The sequence below is a fragment of the Agelaius tricolor genome, unplaced genomic scaffold (assembly GCF_023055355.1).
Source record: "Agelaius tricolor isolate 1412-34295 unplaced genomic scaffold, bAgeTri1.0.p SCAF_5, whole genome shotgun sequence".
Lineage (NCBI taxonomy): Eukaryota > Metazoa > Chordata > Aves > Passeriformes > Icteridae > Agelaius > Agelaius tricolor.
The window spans coordinates 10,213,645-10,237,939 of record NW_027269265.1 but is presented as its reverse complement, the minus strand read 5'-3'; the positions used below and the strand labels follow the sequence as shown (position 1 = coordinate 10,237,939).

The 24,295-nt window shown below is 37.5% G+C and overlaps 1 protein-coding gene across 10 annotated transcripts in view; it reads left to right on the top strand.

Annotated features, from left to right (window-relative positions):
• The window catches only part of KLC1 (kinesin light chain 1), a 45,525-nt gene extending 22,433 nt beyond the window's left edge, over positions 1–23,092 (top strand). The window contains exons 4-16 of one of the 10 annotated variants that reach the window (XM_071426343.1): positions 252–330; positions 2,183–2,408; positions 2,933–3,020; positions 3,679–3,780; positions 4,403–4,576; positions 4,717–4,816; positions 5,683–5,732; positions 5,819–5,886; positions 7,233–7,341; positions 9,334–9,444; positions 14,636–14,766; positions 19,313–19,379; positions 20,727–23,092. In XM_071426343.1, coding sequence (XP_071282444.1) covers positions 252–330; positions 2,183–2,408; positions 2,933–3,020; positions 3,679–3,780; positions 4,403–4,576; positions 4,717–4,816; positions 5,683–5,732; positions 5,819–5,886; positions 7,233–7,341; positions 9,334–9,444; positions 14,636–14,766; positions 19,313–19,379; positions 20,727–20,792 — 1,371 coding nt within the window. In that variant the 3' untranslated portion in view covers positions 20,793–23,092. Of the gene's footprint in view, positions 1–251; positions 331–2,182; positions 2,409–2,932; positions 3,021–3,678; positions 3,781–4,402; positions 4,577–4,716; positions 4,817–5,682; positions 5,733–5,818; positions 5,887–7,232; positions 7,342–9,309; positions 9,472–13,311; positions 13,943–14,635; positions 14,767–19,312; positions 19,380–20,726 lie in introns of those variants that run through there. The other 9 variants (XM_071426341.1, XM_071426339.1, XM_071426342.1 and 6 more) reach the window with 9 other exon arrangements.
• Positions 23,093–24,295: the final 1,203 nt, after the last annotated feature.

The following is a 24,295-nucleotide window of genomic DNA, read 5'->3' as shown; positions in this document are numbered from 1 at the left end:
TGTGTGCTTAAATTGAGACTGAAATCTAGGAGACCTCATTTCTATTCCTGGCCCTTCTGAAGGTGTCCTGTATTGTTTTGGGACAGAGTGTGTAAATACATTAAAATATAAGACCTACCTTTATAAAACTTCAGTGAGAAATGTTATTCTTGTCAATTCTGAATGTGGGGTTTTCCTTTAACATTGCTGGTTAACTGGCCTGTCCTCTTATGCCTTAGATTTAATTTGTTGGGTTTGGGCTTGTTCTGTAGGAGGATAAAGATACAGATTCCACCAAAGAGCCTTTGGATGATCTATTTCCCAATGATGAAGATGACCAAGGACAAGGAAGTAAGTGCACTTCTGACTGCATTGCTGGTGTGTTTCTGCAGTGCAGAATATAAAGATGCACTTTACAAAAATGCTTGCTTCATCAGTCTACTGCAACACAGCTGGAGTGTGTTGATATAATTGATATAAATTCTGTACATTGAATTTATGTGAATATGAGAGTACAGAACTGGGGCCTAGGTTTTTTAGAGTTTGCTAGCTGCTGTAAAGTTCAGACTGGTTTACATTCAGAATTTCTCCTGTTATCCTTCTTTGGGGCCTCAGAATGGTTAGTTGCAAATGACTGAGGCAGATTCTGACCAGATAGTGGATTCTGTTAATGACCTTTTTAATGATCTGATTTGAGATTTTTGTGGCAGGTTTCAATAAGAAATCTTTTTCATATAGTCTTTTGTCCTTTGCCAAGGTTGTCTGCATTGGTTTTAATATTAATTGTGGAAGCATTGTTTGTCTTCAGGACTGAGGGATATGCTGTGGAACTTGAGGTAGATGTTTGGTAGTGTGATTGAAAAAAGCTCTTGGTAGATAAGTAAGCTGTGCTTAGTGGAATGTGTATTTTGCATGTTTGTTAATACAGAACATACTGCATTGACTCCACAACATCAATGTGGTGGGAGCAGAATGGTTTTTACCAGACAAATGACTTGAGGGACAATGTCTGAAGGGACCCACCTTTGCAATCAGCAGTTTCAAGTTTCCTTTATGGCTGTGCATACAAGGTACACTGACTTCTTGTCAGCACAGTAAAGCTAAACATAGCCAGCCCTGAAGTGAAGGCTTGAAGGGTTTGCAGCAGGTCAGTGTTGATCATGAGCTCCTTCCTAGCTCATCCTTGCTTCCCTAGAATTTTGGAGTTGGAAGGTTGAGAGGCAAAGCTCCCTTATTTCACTTTACAAAAGACAAAGTTGACATGTCAGTGATTTCTCTGACCTTCCAAAAAATGCTGAAATTCTTCAGTGCTTTGGCAGGCAGTGACCCTGGGTACAGGCTTGGACTTGTGTGATTCCACTGTCATAAAAAGGCTTCCACTTTCTGTGAGAGTGGTTTTTCCTTAATAGAAAGGAGAGAATAAAGTCAGGCTCAGAGAATGATAAACTTGTTCTTTAGAGTTTAATGAAAATGAACAAGACAGAATATTCTAAACCTCAGAAATTGGTCAGGTGAAGAGAAAAGGAGGCAGTAGGAGAGTAAGGGTTTTTGGGGGCAATAGAAGAGTAAGGGTTGCAACAACCAAAGGTTAGGAGCTACTGGAAAATAAGTGGTGAAGCTTGAGGGTTAGTGAGTAAAACTTGAAGGTTGACTTTGACTCAGGGCCTTTTGTCTTGCAGCTGTTGCTTCTGGCATCCAAGGTGTTTCAGTCCTTTATGTGCTAATCTTAAGTGCTCCTTGGCATAGCAAACAAAGGGAAACAAAAAAAGTATGTTTAGAGAAGAAGAATAAAGGAAAAAGCTTTTCTGCAGATATTCAGCTTATGTATGTTAGTGTTCCTTGCCATATGAAAACAGCAATATTTGTAGGTGCAAAATTGTTAAATCATTTTGAGACTGGTTTGCTGAGCCAAAATAGTTTCCTGCTTGCTTCATTAGTTTATTACATTTAGCCCTTTGAGCTATGAGAACTGTAAAAATAATAGTAATACAATACTGGACAGGATATGAGGAATAAAACAGTCATACTTCCACTGTCACTGTTGAAGACAGCCTGACAGCTGTGACCTGTGCTCTAATGCTAATTCTGTGTATTGAAGACATAAAATTCAGTGAGTCTCTTTTTGTGCCACTGAACACTCAAGTGAGATGTTTTATTTACAGTCATCTTTTACACAAGTTGAAATTTTGTGGATTTCTTTCAGTTCAACAGCAGCACAGCAGTGCAGCAGCTGCTGCCCAACAAGGTGGCTATGAAATTCCAGCGAGGTTACGGACCCTACATAACCTTGTTATCCAGTATGCTTCCCAAGGTAGATATGAGGTTGCTGTACCTCTCTGTAAACAAGCTCTGGAAGATCTGGAGAAGACTTCAGGTCATGACCATCCTGATGTTGCCACTATGTTGAACATACTTGCTTTGGTGTACAGGTTGGTATACTGACATAGATAAATACCAGTGAAATAAATACTTAGTTATTTGGCTACAACCTTTTAATGTTTAGACTAGAATTTTTTCCCTGTTCTATTTTCCTTTTTAAAATTATTAATAAAACCCTCAAGAAGTTCCTGAAATATTTGTATGTCTCCCTATACTTAAAAGTCGAACAAGTTGTTGTATTTTTGCCTATACCTTTGCTTTGGGAATGAAGCTGGTTTTGATTTTTGGTTTCTTTTTTTTTTGTCTACTGAGGGGGCATGTCTTGATTACCCACTTCAAGGTCATCTAGAGATAGAAATTGGACATCAGTGTAGAAGTGGTACATGCTCAGTATAGTCCTCAACTACTAAACTATTTACAGTTACAGGCTTCAGGGTTCTACTTCCTAATTTATTAATATATTCTCAATTATTCTTTAATAGTAGCATCTTTAGGTCAGTAGTGAACTCAGCTTAATTGTTATGATTTTTCATTCCTGAATCCCCAGTGTTAATTACATCTCTTTACAATTCAGAGACCAGAACAAATACAAAGATGCAGCAAATCTCCTGAATGATGCCTTGGCCATCCGTGAAAAGACTTTGGGCAAAGATCATCCAGCGGTTTGTATACATGCAATATCATCATTTTACTTTGTGTTTCACTCAACTTTTTTTCAACTAATTCTAATGTCAAACTCAACAGGAAAGGTTTTAAGACCTGACTTGTCTTTAAACAGTACAGGTAGGAGGCCACATTCTATTCAGTGCTGTTTCACCACAAAGAATTTGCCCATACTTGATTTTGGATTGCCTGGATTTTTTGTGGGAAATCAATTTGTGAAGAAAGATTTTTGCTTACTCAAATCTCTTTATTATACTCAGATTGAAGGGGCACTTGTGGTTTCATTTACTGCTGCTTGTAAATGAAATGTAAATCAAGCATTTGGAAAATTCATGTGATACTTTTGTGGCCCGTGGGACGCAGGGCAGATCAAAGTGTAGATGTGAGAGGTACCTTTCTAAGAGAATTACATGTGAAGATGTGTGCACTAAATGGCATTTCCACAAAGAAAGCAAAATTACTTCATGATTTAGGTTTTTCTTTCCTCTGTTGTGTGTATATGCATTTAATAATAATTATTTCTTCACTTCCAAATTTCAAGAGGTCTATCCTGTGCATGGAAAACTTAATAACATCAATGCCTTGCAGATGTGCTCATTTGTCAAGTATTTGTATCAGCAGATTTCAGTGCACCTAATGTTTCTGTGCTGTTAACAGGTGGCAGCAACTCTTAACAATCTTGCAGTACTCTATGGTAAACGGGGAAAGTACAAAGAAGCAGAACCGTTGTGCAAGCGAGCTCTGGAAATCAGAGAAAAGGTAGGAGTGACAAACACACAGCCTCTACAGGGACTTTGGGAAGGAGAAGGCAAAGTTAAATGCTACTTTTTTGTGCTTTGGTTGGGTAGGTCTATCAGATAAACCCCAGAGTTAACAATGCCTGGTAGTTAGGAGTGTCTGAAATTCAAAACAGTAGGAAATTCCAGTAGTGCTACGGAATTGCTGGAGCACTCTGGGTATATGCTAAATTCTGTATTTTGTGAGAAACCTTCTTTAGCTTTTTCCTTCCCCTTTGATAGCTAAATAATCTTTGATTTGACAAGAGCATTGGAATTAAAAAATGAAACTTAGCTAAAATTTTTAAGTTGATTATTCTCTATGTAGATATTTATTTTAGTACATGAGGTTGCATCTTCTGGTTTATATAAATAATAATTTCCCTATAATGTTGTTTTCCTACTCACTTTGTTCCTCTTATGGATTGTTATGCATCATTCTCAGTTTGCAATATAATTGAGTAATTTTCATATCTTTGAAATGCAGCTTTTGCTTTTGCTGAATTGAGGAGGAATAAAACTAACAGGATGTTTCTGAATTATTTATTTCTAGACCCTGACGTGATGATTAGAGAATGTTTTAATACAGTGTATTTCATTTCCAGGTCCTGGGGAAAGATCACCCTGATGTTGCCAAGCAGTTAAATAACTTGGCTTTGCTATGCCAGAACCAGGGTAAATACGAGGAGGTTGAATATTACTATCAGAGGGCACTTGAAATCTACCAAACTAAGCTGGGACCAGATGATCCAAATGTTGCAAAAACAAAGAACAATCTGGTAAGCCCTTCCCAAAGCAGACCTGAGACAAAAATCTCGTGAATTGAAATGCACTTCTATCCACAATGTATTGTATTTCTTGTTTGTAAAGACAAATAAAGCAATGTGCTGATACCTTTTGGGGGGTATTTTGTTTTTAGGCATCCTGCTATCTAAAACAGGGCAAGTTTAAGCAAGCGGAAACTTTATACAAAGAGATTCTTACTCGTGCTCATGAACGGGAGTTTGGCTCTGTAGATGGTAAGAAACTTGAGTCCCTAGATTTGAATTCATGTTTTATTTTTGTAGTTATGGAATAAAATTTGCAAGAAATCAAGTGTCCTTTTTAAAATTATTGTCTGCTTTAGGTGGACTTAAAAGGTGAACTGATAGATGTGTTGGAAGTAACATTCATCATAAGAAGGCTTTTAGATACAGCAGCAAACCTTTGTTTCAAAAACATGAGGTAGACTTAGTGGGTTTATGTTTTATGGATTTTGTTTCTAGCCTAATTTATCTTACACCCCACTAAACCCAACTTTGGTATGTTTATAGATGCAGAAAAATGTACCTCACTTTCCAGTCACAGGAAAAAGTCAATGCAGGATGTTAGTGACATAAATAAATAAAGACATTGTTAATGCAAGCTCTCCATTAACATATTTAAAGAATGGGGAAAACACCTTTAAATTGAGAATTACACTGTACAGTGAAGTCATGTACATTTTATAAACTAAAAATCCCAGAAAAGCATTTTCACTGAATTCCATGTCAGTAGCATATGCACCACTTAGTGGATGACAAAGTAGTTGTTAGGATAAAAGAAATAAATTCATGTTTTCTAGCACAGAACTAGACACCTGACAAATGGGTGGCAGTGTATACTTACTTCAAAGCTTCTCAGAAGTAACTGTTCCTAAGTTCAGATAAGAAAAAGAGACAGAATTGTAAAAGTGTAAAAGAGCTGTGTCTTTTATTTATCTGCTGCTAGTAGTATGGACAGTAAGTTTTTTTTGCAACAATAGTATAATTCCCTGGTTCTCAGCTTCATTTCAGAGTAGTGAAAATCCAACAATCAATACCCTGTAGTTTTGTTCTTCTGTAAAATACTTTTCTTGTTTCACCAGATGAAAATAAGCCTATCTGGATGCATGCAGAAGAGAGGGAAGAATGCAAAGTAAGACCATTGTTATAAATCTTTTTTGGAGCTTATTTTTGTTGAGGTTGCAAATCAGATTTTTTTCAACTGTACCTTTGTTCTAGGGAAAGCAAAAAGATGGCACATCTTTTGGAGAGTATGGTGGCTGGTACAAAGCTTGCAAAGTTGATAGGTGAGTAACTTCTTCACAGGACAAACAACTCATTAATACTCAGTGTCTCAGATTAAAGCATTTCTAAGAATGGAACCAAAGCAACTCTTTGGTTAGGACTATAAAAATGAAAGTATTAAACATTCCAGGCCCTAGACTGGTTTTCAGGAATACAGCAGCACTTTTCAAGTCCTGAGGCTGCTTAGATCCAGTGACATGAAATTGCCCCAGCTGTGTTCTTGGCAGTCCTTCAGGTGGCAGCATGGGTCACCTTTCCCTCTATTCCACTCCCAGGCACGTCTGTCCCTGCAGGGCCTCTGGAGAGGGCCAGAAATGAGCCTGCAAATAACTGCACCTTTAGTTACATTGCTGGCACAAGAAAACAAAGCTAAACTGCCACAACTAAGCATTACTTGAGTTTCTAAATCTTCTAGAATGTAGTTGTGTGAATATGACAATGTATACTTTAAAGTGAAAGAAGAGAAACGAGGATTTCAACTTGGATTATAGTTGGTGAAGTTTGGTTTTTTTTTTGCTCTAATTTTGTTCCATTACTGCACCTTTTTTAACATGTAGGTGGTGCAGTGTATGAAAAAACCTGCAACTAGTATTGATAGTGAGAATTTTTTGTTTATTGAGTATTTGAATGCTCATGTTTAACAAGAATCAGAGCCCTTGTACTGTTGAAATCTCTTTTTTCTCCATCCTGAGTTCTGTGGATACGATGCATTTTTTTGGTTTGTTTTTCATGTACTTGTTCATTCTACTGCATGAGAAGATCTTTTCTCTGTTGTTAGTGGAGCAAAACTTCACTCAAAAATAATATGATTGAGCTAATTTTATGCCATTGAAACAAAAATGTCTTTTTTGTGAGACTTGTTAATGAAATGGGCAATTTTTTGCTTTTGTTGTTCAAGCAAATTGGAATGCACAGAAACTGCAAATAGGTGTTAAGTAAAAGCTGATGAAAGCAGCTGTTAATTGCTTTTGTGACTAACACATGCTACATGTGGTCTCTCTAATAGTCTATGCATGAATAAGCATTTATTTTTTGGAAGCTGCACAATTATTCAGTTGGATATGCTCATCTAGAACTAAATTTGCACCTTGAGGGGCAGCTGAGGAGCACAAGATTTTGGCATTCCAGTTTCAGGATGTTGGCTAGTCACAGAGACATTGATAGGCTTTGAAAGGGGTCAGCAGGTTATTGTGTGTACATGAAGTACAGTATAGTGCATTTCAAGACAGAATAAATTATTACAAAATATGATAAACACTGTTAATTTAAGCTTTTATTAGTGAATTGAGAAGAATTTGCTGTATGAGTATATATTTAACATAGAGCTATTTTTATTTTCTTTCAATAGTCCAACAGTAACAACTACTTTAAAGAACCTTGGGGCACTTTACAGACGACAGGGCAAATTTGAAGCTGCTGAAACATTAGAAGAGGCAGCAATGAGATCTCGTAAACAGGCAAGTATGAAAATTCATCTGAATGATGTTGCTGCACTGTGGTCATGCAGATTTTCAACTTCCTGTGTGCAGAATATAGAAACTTTCAGTGCCTGGTCACCCTCTAATTTCAGCCTGAGCTGGTGATAAACTGATCCATCTTAACACTTGCAGTTTGGTTAATTGTTAGGGCAGTGGCACCATGTACTGGGGACATGATTCAAACTGGAGGTGAAATTATGTGGAAAATGAAGGAGCAGAAAACATTGTGTTGGCCAGCAGTGCTCAATTAATTGGCTGCTTGTCCTGGGAAACAGACTGTAGCTGGGGGAAAATGGGGAGGTTCTGCTGGAAATCTCCTTTGCCAATCATGCTGTTCTATTTTTAATAAGGAGCTGTCAGAATTAAAAATATTCAGTTGCTGCATACAGCTGACTAACAGAAACCTTTTGTTACTTCTGTAAACTAATGGGATAAATATTACAGTTTCAGTGGGGACTTCCTTTTACTGTATTCTCTTTGTGCTCTCAGATCTACTCTTCAAGTAACCCTTTCTCCCTTCTCTTGAAAGGTAGAAGAGAGTTTGGGTTGGTTGGGGGTTTATTGGCTTTTTTTTTTCTTTCCCTTTTGGATGGTTTGATAAGTGACACTTATAAGACACTTTTATAAGTGTCTAAGACTGAACAAGAAAACTTGGGTTGTCAGTTGGTGTTAAAATGGAAAGCAAAGTAAGAAAATACAAGTAAACAAGCATCGTAAATGTTCAATTTTAATTTCATTTTTTTAATATGAGAATAAATAAGACTTGTATTTTTTGAAGCTTGCTGCTGACTTTATTTTTATGGATGCTTCAGAATTTCACTGTGCATCATATACCACCTCTTCCATTAATCCGTAATATATGGCAGTATACACACCCCTAGATTTAGATGTAGGAGATAATGCTGTGTTACAGCAGCATTTAACTCTACCTTTTTATTCTGGGTCATTCAAGTAATGCTCTTCACTTAAGGAAAAACAGTTACATGGGAACAAGAAACTGACATCTCCATGCCACTAAAACAACTTTCATGCTTATTCATGCACTTTTAAGAACTTTGGCATCCTTTTCACTTTCTGCATTGTGGTTGGCTTTATGGATTTGCCACACACATCCCTGCTGCATTTGCTGCTAGTGCTGTACTGTAGAAAATGCAGAATATTTTCTAAAGTATAAGGCATTCATCTGGGATCTCTTCCTGTCAGCAAGTACTGGTTATGATGTGAAGTAGGTTTATAATGAAGAAGACAAAACTGAAAATAAATATGATTTGAGTTTTGATATTTTCTAGTTGCTGTGTTAAAGATTTTTGTTTTAGTGCAGGGTTTTCATAGAAGGTACTTTAGCACTTCTATGATATTTAAAGGATTATTTTAAAATTGATAGGCATGCTTAAACACAAAGTTAATATATTGACCATATATTTAGTATGTTTATTACAAGTTTCTATTCCATGTGATTTCTTTCTGAAAGAAAATTACATTAATGCCAAGTGTTCTATGTCAGTATTTTTAAATAACACAACCTGTTTCTGAGGTACTAGAGATTCAGACACCTCTCCAAAGGCAGGTGAAAACAGCACCATTTGATGGGTAGAAAACTTGAGAATTCCATTGATGGTTCATGATCTATAAGTTGCTTAAATATTTAGCTGATTGCCAGATTGCTTCAGGTGAGTGACACAAACACCACAAGGCTTAGACAAGTGATAAGAAAGGAAGAAAAGAATGGCAAGTCAGGAGTTCTCAAACTGCTAAACTGTTCACTCGATGCTGTGTTGATCCTTGCAATTCAGAAAGGGCAGCTCAGCTGCTCTCTGGAAGCAGAATCTGACTGATGGAATTGCGGGTTGCTTTTACCCCTTGCTCGGCGCAGCTCTCACGTGTAAGTTGTAGCTTAACAGAGCTTGTAACAAGATAAAGCCTCTTCCCATTCTATCAAATTCTCAGGGTCTTGACAATGTTCACAAACAGAGAGTGGCCGAGGTGCTGAATGACCCTGAGAGCATGGAGAAGCGGCGCAGCAGGGAGAGCCTCAACGTGGATGTGGTAAAGTACGAGAGCGGCCCTGATGGCGGCGAGGAAGTGAGTATGAGCGTAGAGTGGAACGGGGTAAGTACAGTACACAGTTGGACACAGTAGCCTAGGAGCTCCTCCCTTACAGCTCACCAGCCTGCTGTGCTCTCAGGAGTTTCCTGCTTCATCTACCTCGTGGTTTTTAATTTTGCAGAAACAATTAAGAAATGAAGAATAACATTTTGTCTAGCATAATGCTAAAAAACTCATCCTATTTAAAAGTTCTAAGATACCCTTTCTGTTGCTGTCCTGAATGGTGATATTTCTGCAAGAATCCCAAGCAGTTGTATCTAAGGCCAAGTTGTGTAATGCTGATTGAGTGTCCTGGTTGTGGTCTGGTGTACAATTGCTTGTCAGTGGTTTGTTTTTACTGGTAGAAATATTCTTGCAATTAACTCACTTTTGCTTTTTTCCTTTTGGTGCCGTATTTGCTTGTAATTTAAATGTTTATTTAAAAAAAATCCATCAGATGGAATCGCAAAAAACATTTCCTATGTAGATATACTGAGTGTTAGCAGTCTCAGAGCAAATTAAAATGACCAGTGTAACACTAAAATAATTCTAATCTCCTCCTCACCCAGCTTGCTGGAGGAAGGAGCACAGCTTTCCAAAGTGCTGTACAGTCCATTTTAAGAGGCAGTGCCATCACATAACAATGTGATGGTGACTTCATGGCTTTCCCATATTAAAATCTGTCTGGAGCCAGGGCTTGTTCCTATTTGTTTCCCATATATTGGCTTCACTGTGTTACACTGATTGTCATAAAGTAAAAACATACATATAATATGTATATATATAATGTGATTACATGTGCATTTCTCTAACCATTGTTTTCCTTTAATTTGAAGGACAGTGCAAGCTTTCAGTTATTACCTGGCTTATGTAGTTTGCTTCTGTCACCACCTTTCCCCATGATTTATCCCATTGCTGGCAATGGGATACATGTTGCACTCTTAACTAACTCCCAGCTGCAGTTCTGCTGAAAATACTCTTAGATTATAAAAGTGGTGTTGCTTTTGCTGTGTGGGAGGGGAAGTAGCCTACTTTGCAATATTGAGTGTTCTGAAGCTTCATTTCTCTTACAATAGCAATCTTTTTCTCCCCATCTTTTTGTAAGCAACATGAGACAAAGCTTAGCATTCCAAAGCAACCTTGAGAAAACATGTAGTGCTTTAGTCTTAAAGGAGAATGTTCTTTCCATCTTTGCTTTTGTCTCTTTATTACTGTTTTCTTGGCATTGGTGTTCTCAGTGCCAAGACAGTCAATCAGCATCTGTTGTGAATTAATACTGCATCATTAATAAAGCCAAAGTCAGGTTGAATAACTCTCTTTTTAATTCTCATTTTGCCCATTCAGCATTAGAACTGTGTACTGTACTCCTCCCTTAATATTCACTATACTTTGCATGACTGTATATTCTAAATGAATTAAACTTTTTTCTGTTATAGACATTAATGCATGCAGGGTTTGGATGGAAAGGGCCTCCTGGGGAAAAGCAATAGACAGTATTTCTAGGTCAATATTTGAATCAAAATCAGTGATAAAATTTGCTGGTCTGAAAAACTAAATTTGACATCTGAGGGTAAGCAAACTTCATTTTTAGTGTGCTGAAGTGGCATTGCTTCATTCTCATCTTTGTTATTTCTTTTTTCCCCCCTCTTGAGAGAAGGTATTTTGTATTACATGTTCTACGTGAAGTGGGCAGCTCTCTCTCCCTCCCCCTGCAAGTGTTTCTATCTCAGTGATGTTCTTTCCTCTTCTTTATATTGTGTAGTTTTTTTACCCTTGTGTGTTCCCTCCAGACAAAATACTCTGATTCATAAAGTGGTGTAGAATCTTTTATTTGTGTCTGCAGAGCCTGAAGAGAGGCCTTTTCCATTTAAATTCTTTTGAAGTGGTCAAGCTGACTCTGAGAGAATAGGTGGAGTATGCAAAGGGACAAACTCAACAAAATTCTGTCAGAAGATGTAATTAAGGTCCTGCCATATGTAATGTAATCCATAATAAGCATTGTAGGCTTTGATGTAATATTTTGCACTCTTACAAAAGAACAGAAATGTCTATTGAAGTAAATCAGCCAGTAACTATTAAAACAGACACATTTAAGTGAGGTGCTACAGTGCATCTTTACATGTCACTTTTAAAGTTCATGACTGAAAGTGAACAGAAGATACTTGAAAATACAAGGAAGTACTTGTTCTTAAAAATGGAAGGTGGGAAAGCCCAGATTTGATCTCTTACTATACTTTTATATAAAAAATAACAGTGAGTACCTGTAACTGGCATTTTTTAACTGATCTGGCAGCCTGCTGCAGGACAGATTAAAATCCTTGTGCTACTTATTAGAATGTTTGTAGTGTGAGGAATTATCTTTTCATAACTCTGATCCATATGCTTCAGAGAGACAGGCTTTTGGGCATGTAAGTGCAGTTCCAGGTGAAGGGAAAATGATGGATTTCACTGCCATAGATGAGAGTTACTCTTGTTTAAATAAGTGCCAGACAGAGGGATGTTGTGGCACACTAAGTACAGGAGATGGTAATGGTAAGCAGCAGTAATAAGGTGATTCTCATTCTGAATGGCATAAAATTTGGCAATTAAACTTTGCCATAAAAACAGCTTGTGAGTTTTGGTTTTGTTTCCTTTGGCATCAGAAATGTTTTTGTTTTTTTAATCCGGAGCTCATATTTTAGAAGTGTTTTGTTAATCAAGCAGTCAGTGTTTAACTTAGGAGTTTGATATTTTTATTTTGATTTGAAGTACCCAAAAGCTTGTCTGCTTATTCCTACTTTTCTAGTTAGTTTTACTGTATAGAGTTAGACTCCATACTTACCAAATTTGTCTTGCCTTTGGATCATTTTCACTTCTCTGGTATTCCTGATTGCAAACCACAGGAATAATTAGCCTTTTCCCTGATCTAATACTCCTAGCTGGAATTTAGACTTCAGTTTATTCAATCCTGCAAAGCAGAAGTCTGTCATTAAGTGTGAACAACATATGCAATTGAGTTTGAAGCATAAATACTCAGTTAGATTTAGATCTTCTGATCACTTGGTAGCAGGGCATTTTGCCATTTCCAAGGATAATTTTAATTACTGTTCATTCCAGTTGTTATAGGCAAAGGCTCTCAAGACAGATATCATGAACCTATCAGTAATGGTCTCTGTACTTGTACAAAGAATAAAAAGTGTGCAAGTTGAACCACAGTTTATTTTAAAGGTATGTTGATTCAGCTGCCTCTCACTGCATTAGGGACTGTAGAGAAAATTCCACTTGGATTATAAATATAGACACAAACACAGATATGTTCTAAAAATACTTGTGAAAGTGAACTGACCCAGGCCAGTTGGATTCTAGTTCCTTAAGGGAATTATGAGAATTTTGTCTGGAGGTTAGGTGAAGACCTCTTTCTTCTTGCACTTTTGTTTCAAGGAAAATTCCTGACAGAAGTTAAAGCTGAAATGAATGCACTTTGCTCCATTCTTTTTTCTTTTTTTTTTCTTTTTTTTTTTTGTGTTAATGTCAACTGAAAAAAAATCCTTTTTTTTTTTGTTTGTTTCTGAAATGTAATAGCAAAGCTATTTCTTGTTAAAGGTGTTTTGTATTTTATACAAATTCTAACTTGAATGCACAGCATCAGTCATGCTCATTTGTCAGTCCCATCTCAGTGATGTAGGTGAAACTGCATAAAGATGTAGGTTCTGGTAACTGCAAGGGCCTGCACTTTGTACTTAAGGGCTGTCCAAACAGTTACTCTAGAAAAAAAAAAAGTTTTGAACATGACCTAGAAATACTGTAAACTAACTGTTCAAAATTGAAAACTGTTGAATTTTTCCCAACAGTTTCATTCAGTTTTTCTCTCTCCATTTCTGACAGGCCTAGATGCCTTTTGTGATTCTTATACTGTCTCCTGCATGACGGGCGTGCACCATCTTCAAGCTTTAACTTCTCTCTTCAGTACTGACTGCTGTGTTTTAGCAAACCCCTTAAGATTCTTGTCAGAGCTACACTTCCCTGTAAACTGGCCATTCCTTCAGTGCTGGTGTCGTTTTTGGTTTTCTATTTCTGTACCTGTGTAGCTTTGCCAGATATGTATCTAGTCATACCAAATGTTATTACAACCATTTGCTGTGTAATACATTAGTAAAAAAAAAACCAAACAAGTAACAATGACCTTTATAAGTAGCTGTTCACTATGGAATAAAGGTAGTTAAAAGTATCACACAAGGTATTATTGAAATGGCATGATGGTGATCTTTACAGGAGAAAAACCAAACCCGTACAAGTAAAGCATGTTCTCCAAGTGCTTTAAAATGTATTTAGAGACCTATTATATGGTTAACATCAATATGGAACTCTGGATGTCTTCACTTACAATTATTCTAAAGTAGCATTGCTGTTTAGTCTTTGTGTGAGATTTTGGCAATTATGCTTTTCTCTACTAATCTTGGTGTTCAGTGATTTGTGTATTTGTCTTTCTAACTTCTAATAAACTCACTCCAACTCAGGTGTCTGTCTTTGCTTAGTAGTGCTTTTTTCTTTTTCAACTCTTCTTTCATAATCACATAGGTTTTCTGTGGAGACTAGGAAGTGGTCACTTCTAATCTTACTAAACTCTTGGGGTTTTGTAAGAGCAAAAACATTTAAAAATAGAATTGTGGTCACTCTGGGTCAGCACAGCAGTGTAAAACATGAATGCAAAATATGAAAAATAAATTTCATTGTGGTTTACTTTTTTGGGAAAGATTAAAAATGAAGCACAGGAATTTGACTATAAGTATTTCTGATCAGAAATATTTTTGTTTAAGGATTTTAGGGTTAATTAAACATGTTTGCAAGTAATGTAGATATGTAGAAAGATGATGGAATGCTTTTGCTTGGGGCTTGTACTCTGTAACCATGGTGTGCTCATATGAAATGGTGGTGGTGAATTGTTGGACTACTGTGGTGGGACTTTATTAATGAAGAATTGTGGCTTGGGCATGTCTTCACATTTAGAAATCTTTGTTGCACTTTGGAAGGAGCCCTTTTGCTTTGATAAAGCTGTAGCTGTATGGTATTACATGTCTAGGTAAATGTATACAGTATAAGCATATCTTAATAGCCATTAAAAAGTAATAATTCACCCCTGAGATGTTTTCAGGCCAGGCTGGGGCAGGGCAGCAGCTCCTGCAGTTTCACCTGTGTTCATTTCTTTCAGGATGGCACTGGATCCCTAAAGCGCAGTGGCTCCTTTAGCAAGCTCCGAGCCTCCCTTAGGCGCAGCAGTGAGAAGCTGGTTAGGAAACTGAAGGGAGGAAATTCCCGGGACAGTGAACCAAAGAACCCAGGGTAATTCCTTATCTGCTCTTGGCTGTGCTCTGTCCCCTGCTCTGTGCCCCACTGCAGCCCAGGGGAGCTCCCAGGGCAGTGTTCCCCTCCCTGCTTAGCCAACTGCATAGCAGACACAGCTATGTCTTAAAGAAAAATAAAATAGGAAAATACTTCTTAAACTTCCATTGTAAGTTCTGTAGCATCTGAGGATCTATATTTGCTTGTAAGAATTAACTCTTATTAAAAATTTCTTTTTTCTTTTTGCTGCTTTACCTACTTGAAGATTAGAAAAGCTTCATAGAACTACTGATAAATGTTAATTACCTGCAAAACTATTCTTTTCACACAGCAGTGGAGAATAATAACTGTTACTGGTTTTTACAGTAAAAGCCTGAATACACTAAACCTGCAACTAACATTCTTGATATAGCTTAGTATCTTGATATATTCTTGATATAGCTTTTTATATTGCTATGAGCATAAAGAGAATTACCAACTGAAGCCTCTCTTGGTTTCTCTTTTTGGAAGACTCAGAGGAGAATGTTGAAAAACTTGAGCCTAGTTGTGCATCTTACTAACATTTTGGCTCCAATGAAATCTGGTAAAAATCCACATTTACTGAGTGTGACTGCTCACTCTTCCCAATTTACCATATGATGATGGATTTGTATGTAATATTTCTAATAAATCCATAAAATCATTCATCACTTCTTGGCTGCTGCAGAGAAGTCAAAATGTTAAAATGTACCTGCCGCTTTTCATGGTGGCACTTCTGGGTGTTCCACTCACCCCCAACACAATTGCAGTCAATTTTACAGGGTTTTTGCCCTTGTTGTGAAAAACTAGAAGTCATTTAGTTGACAGGAAACTGCCAGTGTGAACTTGTGCTTTAAAACAGTCATATTGGAGAACTTGGGGTAGCTTGTGATGGAGCTGCTGAATCTGAGTAATGCAGTGGATGATGATAATGATGGTATTACTTAAGACAGTGACCTGGAGGCAGGGTCTCACTGTGCTTCTGGAAGTGCTCCAGTGAAGTTTTGTCTTATTGTTTTTATGGCTGTAAAACATTAGGTACAGCAGCAGTACATGTACAATTATCTTCCTTGCATACCTGTTTCAAATTCAGCCTGATCTGAATTTTAGAGTTGTTACTTAAAATTCCACTGCCAGACACTTGATGTTTAAGGCATTGAATAGAATTGAAGGCCAAAATTCCTTTGCATTTATTGATCCATTATTAACAGCTACCTCTGAGATAAGAGGTTGGGAGTAAACTATGGAAAGCACCAGATTAAAAGAATGAAAGATGTAAAATGTAGAATACTTTAGGGAAAACAAAGGCAAGCCAAAATAGAATAAAAGGGACATTTCCTTCTTTCTCTTCAGTATTAGCAGCTTTATACATTGGTTTTCTGTTTCTATTCAATTCTGTCCAGAGTTCATACATCATAGTTCAGGTATATTGTTGTATGAATATGAATGCATGGCTAAATTTGGATTTTCTCCTCATTTTTGTGAGATGTGGAAAGGCTTTCAGTTTCACAAAAGCCAGGAGGTTTATTCCTTATTCTCTGGAGTATTTATAGCTAGCTCTTTCTGCAGGTAAAGTAACTCCATGTTTATAGGTATAGAAAATGATGCTTACATAGAACTGAAGATATTTGGCTTTGCAGTGCCTGTGAGAACTCCCCTGCCTTGTTAGTGTCTGCACCTGAGTTGTGTTACCTGACCAGAGTCCTCTCCCCAAGCTAACATGAGTTACACCCTGGGGTCTGCAGCACCAGATGAGATTTCCTCAGATGGAGGCATTAATGTGGAACAAAATTCAAAGCAAAGCAGGATATTCCTTGCTTTCCCTTTCTGACAAAATCATCTTGTTTTTAGATGTCACCATAGTTCTCAAGGAATAATTTATTCTTAAAACTTGCAATAAGTGTATTACATTGCCAGGCTTTTCTGTAGATAGGCACTTTCAGTATATAGAACAATAAATACTATAATTTCTGTTCTTGTAATAAATAGTTTTAAAATCCTGATTTATATTAGCTGGTTTTAATAAGAAATGCAGAAATTTCTGGTATTAAACACCAGCTTTGTAGGTCATAAAGCATAGCTTACATATTGATATTCCAAGAAATCATTTTGATTTCATTTTATGAAGAAACTTTAGTGAATAGAATTTTCTTTCTTCTTCTTTTAAGTATAGCAAAAGGCACATTCAGTTGTTACCATGCAGACCTTTGGGTTTTAGTGTGTTTGACAGCTGAATATTTCAATACAGACATAGCACACCTATAAATCTTCCTTGCTGAAGGCAGCCACTTTAGGCAGAACACTTCTGTGCCTCCCTCCTTGCCAGTGCATTCCCTGCCTGTGTCTCGAGGAAGGTTTATTTTGAACTTCATTTACACCTCTTGTTTATACTCTGCTTCTCTAAATAGGCATTGACAGTGCTGGTGTGAGCACTGACTGAGAAATACTTGAATGACAATGACTCACAGGATGAAAGAAGGACTTAGTGTCCATGTTGTTACTTGATACAGAAGGTTGAAGAGAATGAAATGGAAAACTCATCAGGGAAATTGTTTCTTTACAATCCTGCAAATGCATTTTTAAACAAATAAGTATCTTAAAACTGGTCTTTGAAACATGCAATACCTGAAGCAAGGTATCAGTTCTTTAGAGAATTCAGTTCTGTAATAATTTAACTTTGATTAATTAGTGTTCCTTATTTTTTCACATCAAAAATATTGACCACACAGCAGAACAGTTAAGATTTCTAATCTAAAAGAAAAAAACACAAGCTTTCATTGTTGCTATTATTTATGCACCAAAAAAATGCATGTTCTTTGTGGAGCCATGTTTGTAACATGGAGGGAACTAAAAGTGCAATTGCCAGACTTAAAGTTCTTAAAAGTGTTGATTTAAACAAACCCAAACAAATAAAAGACCAACCCACAAACAAAGTAGTATCTCGGGTATTAATAATTTTTTTTTAATTGGCACTTTAGCAAGAACCTAAAATACCTGTGTGAACTTTTACTGGTGGATTTTCTGTTTCCCTGGAATATTTTCCATAAACCTTTGTGCTCCTTTGGAGAGTTTTCTGTAACATTTTGTTTGTTTTACAGATTAACTTCCTTTGACTTCCATATATAACCCCTGTTGTACCTGTTTCCTTGAATAAATGAGAGGTGTACACCATGCATGAGTCCTTGCTTTGTTGTTGCTAACACTCATGTCAAATATTGTAAATTCTGTGCTTCTGGCTTTGGAAACACCCAGATGTAGTGCTGGAGAACCAGCCAGGCTGTGTTGTGTGGCAGCTGCTGCCTCGTGTTTTGGTTCATTGTCCTGCTAAGCTTTTGCTTTACCAAAGCATTTCAAACTTGTGCTTTGATTGTGAGCAGTGTTGTTTCAGTAGGAAGAAAATCTGGTTAATATCTAATGTGATCTGTATGGAAAAACCTTCCCATGTTACTGGAAGGCATTGGAAATCTTGCTTTAGCCAGTTGTCCCAAGCTGCAGGTAGCACTGCAGGGTTGGGGCTCATTGTCCTGTGACCAGTTCATCAAATATGTATTCAAAGCCCTCATTTAGTTCTGAAAGAGGTAAAGAGCTCATGAAAAATCAGAGCAAATGCAGAATATTCTGAGGAATGGACAGGCACTGGTGTAAAGGACATCAGACATCCCATGATAGGAATCCTAGGGCTGATCAAGAATTTCATGATGCAAAAACTTGAAAATATTTTTTGTTAAATTGTGTGTATATTTGAGAAATATAGATAAATTATTTACCTACCAATTAATCCTCGTTTGAAACAGCAGCAGATACTGCAGTTAATGCAGTGATATTTTGACTTTAGTCTCTCCTGGGTAGGTGATGAATTTTTTCCCCTTTTCCATTGCTTTCCATACTGTGTTCCAGGGTGCTTGTTACCACTGCTTGGAGTGTTGTAAAGCCAAAAGCACAACCAAAGTTAACAGCAGCAACCCATCTTAATTCCTTTCACTTTGAAATACTTAAAATAAAACATTTTTAAAAGTGCTTTTAAAAATTTATTCTGAAGACTTAGCTAAATGAGGCAGAAAGTACCAGACTAACTTCTGTTGTAGCTTTTTCAAGGTAAATGCTGCCTACACAACAAACTTGTCTTTCAGATGTTTTTCCCTAAACTGTTTGAATGTTTTGATAATTTTGTAAGAAGCCACACAAAATTGAAACAGATAATTAATTAATTAGTTAATTAAAACTCAGTGTAAGTCACTGTATTAATTTGAGATGCTTTAAAAATGGAGATTTTAAATCAGTTGCCTGAAATGTTTAAGCTCTGAGGAGCTTGTAATTTTGGGGGGGTTTATATGTAATTAGAAGTGAGTGCAAATATATTTGAAGTTCTGTAGTTGTTACCTTAAAGGCTGTGCCTCAGGTCACTTTTGAGGCATTGTTCCCACTCCCTTCACTGTGCATTGCTCGTTGTTGTACTTGTGTTTTTAGAGCTGTAGTTTTCAGCCATTCTGATCAGTTTATCCTTGCATGTTCACTGTCCTGGTTGCAGCATGAAGCGTGCCAGTTCTCTGAATGTTCTTAACATGGGTGGCAAGGCTACTGAAGATCATTTTCAAGTAAGAAGCCCTACAATACTCTTACAAAAATAAATACTGTTAGTAGGGTTTGGGATGAAAAGAGTGTGATAAATAATAACCCAACAACCTCACAGTGATTGTAAGGTCCTACTTCAGTAGGGTGTTTGAAGGCTGTGCTTAAGGCATCATTCTCTGACACTTTTGTGAATTATGATTAATTTTAAGAGAGTTCAAGTCTAACCAGGAAAGAGCATTGGCTTTTATGATACCAAGCAGCCTGGCTTTGGACTTCTATTACAGGGGATATAAAACTTATGGAATATTACATTCTTGTAAAAGCAACTTAAAAATGCAAGAACTGTTAAAGCCCAATATTTTCAATATTTTTTACTGCAGTCTGTTTATTGCAAGGAGCCCTGTCATTGTAATTGCTGTATGTTACCAGGTGCCCTTAAACACTTCAGTTGTTTCTGAGGTTGCACAGGAGCAGTCTCAAAAGTTTGTCTGATCTGTGTTGTGCTTCTGCTAATATAAAAACTTACTTTGCTTAACTGTTCATGGTGTGCCCAAGTGCTACTCCTCATTGCCTGTTTTTACCTAACAAATCACTGTTTAAATTGTCAAATGAGTGAGCAATGTTCTTCTAAACACTGCTGTGTGTTTTACTAACACAGTAACTGCTACTAATTTTAGGAAGATAAAATTGCTTCTCTACTAACAAAACTGTAGGTGAGGATCTTCATCACCATCTCCTAAAGTAGCAGCAGGAAAGCCCCAGCTGTGGCTCTTGTTGTACTCCCCAGTGGTGTAAAGGTGGTGGAGCTGTGTGATCCTGATGAATGCTCTGCAGAGTTCTCTGTGGCTGGAAGTGTGAGCAAAACTTTGCTCAGGGTGAAGTTCAGCCAAAACCAGTGCAGGGTAAAGCACAACTCTCTGCAGCAGCAGTGCCAAGGGTGTCAAAGAGCCGTGTCCCAAGTGCCCCTGCCTGGATGGATCCCCAGTGTGTGTTAAATTGATGTCACTTCCAGAGGAGGGGCTTTTTGTTAGTGTCTACAACCCAGTAGTAAAATCAGTTCTTTCTTCTTGTGAACTTCTGTGGTCCCTCCACTATCCATACCCATGGCAATTCCCATAAATGGGCTCTTGCATTTCTGGGAAGGCTTAGGCTGGATTGTAAGGGTGTTTATGCTTTATAGTATTGCTAGTTAAAAATTGGGGAAAAAGATGTTTATTGGACTCTGGAAAGCATCCCCCTATCCAGCATGAACGGTTCTCAGTAGCTGCCTATGTTTGTTCCCATTTGTTAAAACTGGTACTTTGTTTGTTTGCTTGAACTATCTGGACATCTGCTTAATTTCTTTGTTTGTTTTTTTCCCCTTCACGCAGGAACGAAATAATTGTCTGACAGACTCGCGAGCTCTGAGTGTCAGTCATTCTGACCTGGCACACTGAGAGCTGGGACAGAAGCTAGCTAATATTCCTTGTGAATAAAGAAGCACTGAGACCTTCAAAGCTTTGGTTCCTCATCCTTGTCCATAGGAACACCTAGTTTGTAGATGTTGTTGGTTTTTTTCCAATGGACTGCTGTTTTTACTTTTTAAATAGGGACAATTTTAAACACAGCATTAGTGAGTGTTTTCTTCTAAGGGAAAACTATAGATAGGTATTGCTCCTTGCACTGCCCCCGTTCATGCTACTTACATAAACTTCTTTAATAGATCTGACTATTACAGCAGCCAAAAAAAAAAAGAGTAAAAAAACCAAACACATTCAATGTGTACCAAAATGCATTGGTGTTGGAAAATATAAAGAACCTGTGTGGCAGTAAATCCATGCAGTGCTGGAATGAGAAATGGATAAATTTATGTGCATTACTGTAGAAATTCCAGTTCAGCATTCTGTAGTGGTGGGGTTTGCCCTTGCACCACTGATTCTTGTAATGGTAGAAGCCTTGGCTAGCAAAACAGCACTTAGACATGACTGACTTAACCACTAGACTGAGCTGTTAAATCCTGCAGAAGTGATGGCTGGGGGTGAGTTACATTTAGATAGAATAAACAGCAACACCTGTGACCATAACTTCTGATATTGTAAGTCTTAGGGCACAATAGTCAATGGATATAGGATGGTTTCTGTACATCAGGAGAAATGGAAAAAAATCTTTGTGTGATTGAAGAAATACTCAAGTTTTGGACTGCAACTGTCCCAGAGCAGCTGCTGCTGCTCTCAGGGGAGCATCGAGCCTCAGGTTGACTTTCTCGCTTGTCCACTGGAATTCACAATCCCATTCTCTGTTTGCTGAAAGTGCCCAACATTTCCTTATGCTGATCCCAAATCCTGCCTTTTTCCACACCAGCTGGTGACAGCAGAAGCAGGCACTGCACGCCAGGATGTCCCACTGTGGAGTGGCTGCTCTGCAAGGACCACTCCCTGCTAAGGCCCTCGTGGAAGCACTCAGAGGCTGTAAGTGACCTGTGTGACCACATATCCATGTTACAGGTTAATATATATATGCTGTCTGAACACAGGACTGCTGCTGGAACAAAGTATGTATGTATGTTTTAAGGATTTTATAGGCCTTAGGATTTCCTTTTGCTTTTCTGTAAAGCTTGTAATTTTGTTCATCTTCTGTAAAAATTCCTATTTGTGTGAAGTTGGATAAGAAAGTAAAAAAAAAAACAAGCAGTGTGTGTAAAAATGTATTTGTGGTCATAGTTGTGAGTTGGAAAATGTCGAACAAAATTAACTTTGGGAAAAGCTGGAAAATTCATTCAAAGTCAGCACCAACTGAAGAAGGTAAAATATAGGAACATAGGAAAGTTTTAGTATTTGAACAGGCTGTGAAAAGTAATTAGAATTAGTACTTAGTAGGAGTTTTTGACTGGGTTTGCACCTGGTTTTAAGTTGGTTACAGTAACTGATGCAGAAGTTGTCTGTGTAATGCACTTAACAATGTTTACCAGGAGGTACCGTCTGAGCATCTCTGCAAAGGAAGCCGTGCATGGTGCACCTGCTTTAGAGACAGTGTAGGAATGGTGAGAGACAATGCTGCTAATAATTTTGTAGAAGTTTTAGCACATAGTGCAATTCCTTAATGAACTCGAGCAGGAACGGGTTGTTGCTCGTTTATCTTAACAATAGATACTCATATAATGTTGACTCTTGAGTTTTAATCTTTTTATTAAGAGCTTTTTATATTAAAAGAATATGTAATATATATACTTCTTTTCCCCCCCTAAAGTACAACGTGCTCAGTGCCCCTGCTGGCTGACTGGGCTCCCTGCACAGAGGCAGACTGAGCTGGCTTTGCTCAAAGAGCCGTGTCAGCTGCCAGGCCAGGGGTGCCCATGTGCAGCCCCAACCCCACTGGAGTCTGGCTTCCAAAAGAACCCCACAGAACTATTCAGACACAGAACTGTTTTGGTAGTAAGGAATTACTTAAACTGAAGGATGGGATTCCCACATTCAGCTTTGAAACAGAATGATTTTTTACAATCTCTCAAGCCCCCAGCCCTGTGTAAATAAGCAATAAATTATGTAACCATGCCAAATGACAATGTACAGTAAGTTTCAAAGTGCAAGACTGTGGTTTGTAGAGGGTGATGGTGAGGGAAATTTCCTGGTCAAGATCTTGCTGGTGGTGGCATTACTAATACTGTGCTTCTAAATGTTTTAATCCTTTTTATAATATTTTAAAGTGTGATGGAAAGTTAAGTTGTTGAGCTAATGCATATTAAACAACTTTTATATTTGAGAGGTTCATTTTTTTTTTCTGAGAAGAAACAAATTTCAAGACTTCTTTAATCCATAATCCCTGAGAACAGTAGCCAAGTCCTTACTGTTAGGAGCCAGTGAGCTGTTAGCAGTTTGAGAACTTCTAAAAAACCCAAACCAAACCAAAGTCAACATTCCCTGTGTTTGAAGCATAGATGAGTTACTGTCAGGACATGGTTTATGTACACTTATATTTCACACATCTTCTCAGTTCACTTTTGTGCAAGATTTTCTTTCTGGATTTCCTTTTGTAAGGTTGTAGTTAGAGCTAAGAGTCTGCATAAAGAATATATCCAGAATATCCAGTTGTATAATTCTGGGATGTCTTCAGCACCAAATTAAATCAACAGCTCTGATGAAATAGAAAACCAGAAAAGACCTTCAGAATTGACAGACACCTTGTTAGGAAAACTGCAACAGTGCAGTTGTGTTTTTAATCTGGCATTTTTGGCCTTGACTAAAATTTTAAGGGTGAACTTGAATAAAAAGGTAATGAGGACTCCACATTGGGCCTCAGATTGTCCCCCATGAGTCTGGTGTACAGCAGGATGTGGGATGGATTGTACATGGAATTGTTCCCTTCTGTCTCTGGCTGTGTGCTTATATTGGCAATATTCATTCTTGAGTTTAGCTCTTACTGAATAGTCTTGTAAAATGTAATTGTTCCATGATTTGCTCCTCTTCTGGAGGAGTAACTGACCTGTTGCTGTGGTGTGCCTGCACTTACACAATGCAAAAAGAGTCAGTTATCTACAGTTTGTACTTAAATGACACTTTCATCCCCCAAGCACTCCTTAATTAGTAAATTAAAATGGTTTTGAGCTTGAGAAGTATTTGTACTTAAATTGTATAATTTGAATCCAGAGATTTTGCAGATGGTATGATTCTGTTGTAAATACCTAATAAAAGGTGTGTGCAGTGCTGCATTGACAGTTGTGTTTACAGTAGTTGATGATAGTTGGTTTTTGTTATGTAGGTCACATGTTGTGTCTGAAGGCTGCCAAGAGAGTGGCATTCTTGGTCATGTTAGTCTGTACTGAGAGAATAAAAGTTAACAGATGTCATGGATTTACAGAAGTACACAGGGGTGGGTGTGTGTGTAAATATTTAGAATTAAGGAGTATCTCAAACATCTCCATTGGATTATTTTTTCCCCTAAAACCATTCACAGTTGTGCCAGT